Source organism: Typopeltis vanoorti, chromosome 22, assembly GCF_054136105.1.
Source record: "Typopeltis vanoorti isolate ZY-2024b chromosome 22, IOZ_Tvanoo_1.0, whole genome shotgun sequence".
Taxonomy (NCBI): domain Eukaryota; kingdom Metazoa; phylum Arthropoda; class Arachnida; order Uropygi; family Thelyphonidae; genus Typopeltis; species Typopeltis vanoorti.
The window spans coordinates 9637845-9643844 of NC_143570.1; the positions used below are offsets into that span (position 1 = coordinate 9637845).

General features: G+C 36.1%; 1 protein-coding gene across 1 annotated transcript in view; it reads right to left on the reverse strand.

Moving 5' to 3' along the window:
- The window catches only part of LOC150094149 (leucine zipper transcription factor-like protein 1), a 126819-nt gene extending 125395 nt beyond the window's left edge, over nt 1-1424 (reverse strand). Inside the window, exon 1 of the mRNA XM_090411799.1 lies at nt 1126-1424. Within this exon, the coding sequence (XP_090267925.1) occupies nt 1126-1128 (3 nt within the window). The 5' untranslated portion in view covers nt 1129-1424. The remainder of the gene's footprint in view (nt 1-1125) is intronic.
- Nucleotides 1425-6000: the final 4576 nt, after the last annotated feature.

The following is a 6000-nucleotide window of genomic DNA, read 5'->3' on the forward strand; positions in this document are numbered from 1 at the left end:
TCTTTTTGTACACTAAGTGTTTTTAGGATAATAATGTTTTCATTGGCTCTTTAAAGCTTGGTTTACACCTTTAGTTGTCTATGTGATGGGCTGTATGCCTGAAAGATTATTTTATTATCATTATTATTTTTGTGAAAGTTAATAGGCTTGATCAGTAATATTTTTTATTAATGGAAAAGTATGAATACAAAGTTTTATTCAACAGGTATATGCAATGGTTGAAGAATGTAATAGAGCAGCATGGATGTTTTTATTGGTGGAAAATAACTGGTCTGCATTGTTTGGTAAATGTATCTGTTGAAAGCAGTGGTTATAATTTTCCGTTGAAACTGATAGAAAACAAGCAAATAAAAACAATTCTGTATATAAAACTGAACAGATATACTACTTAAGGCAGTTATACTGATATCCACTTGTGGTGGCAAGTATTCCATAAATTTCATTTTTCACTACAATTTCATTATTAAGTTAGAAACAGCATTGAAAATAAATTCACAACAGCAAAAGGAGATAATTTTAAACCACTCTTATACCTAAACCACTTTATTTTTATCCCAAAGAAATTTTCTTGTGGAAGTGCTACAAGGTGTTTCTCTGATATTGCAGATTCAGCATTACAGGTGGTGGTTGTTGCTTAGACTATTATTTTAGTTTATATGTGTGTGTGTGTGTGGAAAGAAACTGAGCAAGTTAGTCCCATTCCTGAATGCAATTTTGCCAAACACTAATATATATCATCATTTAATGCACCTAAATCCGCCGTATGACAAATTTCCATTAGTCAGACATAACCCTAGCAAATCTTCTCTTAATCCGCCTATCCTAACTTTTTTTTTGTTGTTGTTGTTGTTCCTTGATGAGACAGCAAAAGAGATGTCCTATTTTTGTTCCCATCACCGCCAGGCGAAGGAAGAGGTAGTGGATGCACACACATCTGCTAGTTCTTATTTTAAGAAATTACCATCATCTTCCAGAGAGATATTTTAAAGCCTCCCCCCATTTCTGCGATAGGCGCGGTCGCTTTTATACCTTGCCCATCCCACCGCCCCTGGCTGAACTCATTTTAGATGACTTATTTAAAATATATTACTTGAGAACCATTAGCAAAATCAGAAGTATCCTTACCATCGGTTATATTCACACTAAAGAAAACCCAACGAATTACCAATTTGTCAGACGAAGAAGGCGAAAACTTTCCACCCTATTGTACTTTAGTAAAACAATCTTGGAATGATTTTGCTGGGTGAATGTTTTCATATGTATTTAATCAATGCGGAACTGTTTTTCTCAGAATTGTTTACTAGGAAAGAAAAAAAAAACATTAAAAATTTAAGTCAGGAGAATTTTTTTTTTTTTTTGCGTCTGAATATATCAACAAAACAATAAGAACAGAGAAACACTGGAATTCATAACAACCACTCGTTACCGCGAATTCCATGCACAATGAGCGGCACCACGTACTCATGGGTTTCATTAAAGAACCAAGGAAAATCCGCCAGTTGCGAGAGATAATATCACATAATATAAAAGAAATAAAATACAAAAATTAGTAATCGGAAAAGATATAAGAAACTAAACAGACGAAAATAATAATAGCTATAGTAATAATATGAAATATAGTAATAATAATAAAATAAGAATTTCCTTATAAGAGGAAATTCTTATTTCCTCTTATAAGGATTTATCAGTCTCCTTCCGTATGTATGCTCTTGGTGATTCCACAAAAACACATCATAACTAAATGCTAGCTAAATGCATATTATTATTATTATTATTATTATTATTATTATTATTATTATTATTATTATTATTATGCGGCCATTTCCTTGGAGTCCGAAGACTCATAGCCACACTTTAAATAACTTAAACACTTTCCACACAACCACAATCTATCTTCATAGAGAACATTACACAGATCACTCACCATCTTGGTCACTCGCGTCTCAATCTACTCAACCACTACCTCCTCATCCACAAGAAACTACGGAGACCACAATTGAACACAGTAATCCAGATGTAAACGTATCAAAGCCTTATAAAGATGAATAACAACTTCTTTATCTCTACTTGTTAATATGTTCTTCAATAGCCAAGTAATCTTATAGGATACCTTAGCAATATGTCCTCTTAACTTTATGCCTACCAATACCCGTAAATTTCTAGATTCACTTATTTCCTAGAGTACAGTTCCATTAATTTGATACACAGCTTGTAATCTATTGATCCCAAAATGCATAACTTTACATTCATCAACATTAAACTGATGCCATTATCTTTTACCCATGCTGATAACCAATTTAAATCGTCCGACAAGCTCTCCACAGTGATTAACTATTACTCTACCTAATTTCGCATCATCAGCAAACAACCGAATATTTCCTTTCAGGTTATTTCCTATATCATTTGCGTACAAATTAAGCAGCAATCGTCCCAGCACTGAACCTTGAGGCACACCACTAGTCACATGTTTTCGCTCGGACTCTGCTCCTCCATATACCACTTTATAATACCTGTCCAGAAACCATCCTCTTACCCACGTAATCAGTGTCATATCCATCCCCATTTGTGATAATTTACATAATAGAGTTCCATGTCATATTCTGCCAAATGCCTTTGCAGAATTGAGCAGAAGCATCATGTAGCCATTTCTTTTATCCAACTCTGCTGTTATTCTATTGCAAAAAGCTATTAAAATTATTAAGGTATGATCTACCCTTCAGAAAGCATTTGACCCTCATACAGTGTCATATTTTTATCTACGCATTCCTGAATTCTCTTTTTTACCAATTTTTCTAGTACTTTTACTACCATGCCTGAGATACTGATGGTCCATAATTTGCTACTGTATTCTTGGAACCTTCCTTATGCAAAGGAATTATTTTGCCCTCTTTCCACTCCCTTGGAACTCAACCAGAGCAGAGACTTAAAGAGTATAGTCAGCGGCATTGCCAGTTCCCTTTCACATTCTCGCAAAACGCGAGCTGATGTCCCATCTAATTCCACAGCTGGATTTACATGGAGATTGTGCAATATCCACCTCTAGTAAGGTTACTGCTATAACCTATGTGCCAGCCACATTAGTGTCTATCACATAGGTTAAAGCAATAACCTCACTAGGATGATATACCCTTGCAAAGTGGTCAGTCAGTAAATCAACTATTTTATCTACTTCTGTCTTCTCTTGACCTTCATCACTCATTAAGGTTATTCCTCCATAGTCATTCTTCCTGTTACTTGCCACATAACGAAAGAAGTCTTCGGGATTCGGCCTGCTCGACTAGATTCTTTACAAAATCTGATTTTGTCTTCCTTGCCATGCTGGTCACCTCTATCTTTATATACCGTCCAGAGCATTTTCTTCTTCTGGGGTTCGTTCGTAATGATATTACTCATCCATCTAACTCCTACCTGATTAATCCACCCATAGGTATATAATTTAATATTGCTTCCTCTATAAAACCGTGAACTCTCTCCCATGCACAACTAACATACTTGCCCTGCAGTGTTCTATGCCATAGCATAGATTTAAGTTTCTTCCTAAGCTTGTCATAACCACCTGCCTTCTTGTTCCACATATACCCGTTCTTGACAGAATATTCCTCATGTTTTATAATCTCCCAGGTAAAGGCCACATGGTCACTTTCACCAATCGGAGGCAATGTGGTGGTTACCTTGGTTATGGATAGCTCTTCTATCCTATGACCATATCCAATACTCTCATGCTCCTGTTTCCCTCCATTACATGCTGCCTCAAATAACTATCTCTTAGTATAAGTGCATGGTCTGAAAAGTTCTCGGCCTAACAATGAAAACACGAATTTATAATTTCAAAATTATTTTTGTTTTTCAACATAATATCCCTTAAGCCTAATACATTTATTCCAGCGATGCTCCAGCACTATCAACCCGTCCCTGTAGTGGTTCTCAGTAAAATCTGCAAAATACCCCCTCTACAGCTGCAATCACCTCTTGATTCGAAGAAAAACACTGACCAGCGAGGAAGAGTTTTGGTTTTGGGAAGAGATAGAAGTCAGAGGGAGCAAAATCTGGAAAATAGGGCATATGTTCCAACAATTCATAGTGTACATCCCTTAATTTTCCCATTTCCAAAACATCTTTGTGGGTAGGTGCATTGCCCTGATGAAAGATGATTTTTTTCTTCTGCAAACCGGGTCTTTTCTCACGAATTTATTCGTCTAGTCTGATTGAAGAGCAGATTTTTTGAATTCAGAGTGGTGAGTGAATGGAATGTATTGCCCAAGAGCATGGTAAGCATGGAAACAGCGAACATATTTAAGGCACGGTAAAAAAACTGTGTGGGTGGGCGCGTGTGCGTGTAACAGTGGGATCTCCCGCGATGATTTTTTTTACTCCATTGAGTTTAATAGTAGTAATAATAATAATAATAATATTGGGTTGACTACATGGATCGTCTTGAAGTATTTGCTTGGAGAATTCTTTTGTTCTATCTACACAGGTTAGGCCCAGCTATTGTTGTTATGTTTTTGAATAAATTTTGTATTACAATCTTCTTTTTTTTTTTTTTTTCGTTTGTTTCCCTCTGCTCATCCTTGTAATATATCATTTTTCAAGACTTTCATGTCTCACACTATGATCCATATGTGGGTCACATTTTGAGATGTTTTATTATTTCTCTTCTTTTAACTATTAGTTATTGCAAACTTTTCTACATGTTCACATCTTGAAAATATCCATTTTTCTAATATCTTTCTCGATCAATTCCTATGTTCCTATTTCGTAGAGAAAAAAAGCCATAAAGGATCTAATCATTTTTACTTTCTGTAGCTCAGTGGAAGTAGCGTCTGCATCTACATCACTAGCACTGCCAAGAAAAAGGTCGAAGTTCCATCACAATCACCGATTAGAGGAACTTTTCTAAGCCGTTTTTTTTTCACCAGTTCAAAATTTAGTCGATCTCTGGAATCGGCAAGCCAATTTTTTCCCCTCAGAAACTAGAACTTTTCGTCCCCGTAAACTCAAGAAAATCTACAATAAAACCAGCACTGTTTAATAAAACCAGCACAATAGCATGCTAAATCAACACTTTATTGTTGGCATTATGAACATTATTTATATTTGTTATTTCTAATTTTACTCTCTCAAATTCTTCATTACTTTCAAAAATGTTTTATCCTATCATATGCAACATGGGCTGTGTAGCTCAGTAGCAGTGGCGTTTGCGCTTGACCGCACGACGGAAGACTTGAGTTCGAACCTAGTCGCCAAATACAGGAACATTTTGTAAGCTTTTCTGGAACGGTTTTTGAGTTAGTTGGTCTCTGGAACGGGCAAGAGGGTTTTTCTCCCGGAAACGCAAGAAAATTGGCCGTCGAACCCACATTATTTTCAGACATTAAAAATATTGTGTTACTGTTAGGGACCACGAGATGGCGGCACTTGCTAGCCGCCTTCTTACTGCATACCAATTAATTAGTGATAGCCTTGGGCTAGCTGTCTGTTTGGCTACCAGTGGAGATCGAACTGCCCACTCAGTTTTCAAATAGGGCTAAAACTGCCTTGCCTGCTCCCTATGTGGAAACAAAAAGGCGTTAGCTGATTTTTTTATCTGAAACACTTTTCTGTATTTGGTTTCCCCACTTATATGCTAAATGTTCTGTTTGTTTGTTTTTTCCAGTATACGTAGGGACTCATTTGAATCCATTTATGTCTTTCATCCTTATTAATCTCTCTGTGTTTCTCTTTATTATTTTCTTATGATGAACACTATTTAGCTTAATTTTCGTACCATAAGACGCACCTTTTTATGTAGAGAAATCGACTTAGAATTGTGGTGCATCTCATGGTAAAAAGGTACGTAATACCGGGTAAGTCTAGGATTCAGACTTTTCGATGCGAGCCAAATATGTGCCTCGCTGTATTTAGTAGTTAGTGAGCGATCGTGAAAAATTCATGGGAAGCTGTAAAAGAAGAGACGACTATTAAGTGTCTTTTAAAAATGGCAGCATAAGAAACGCGATG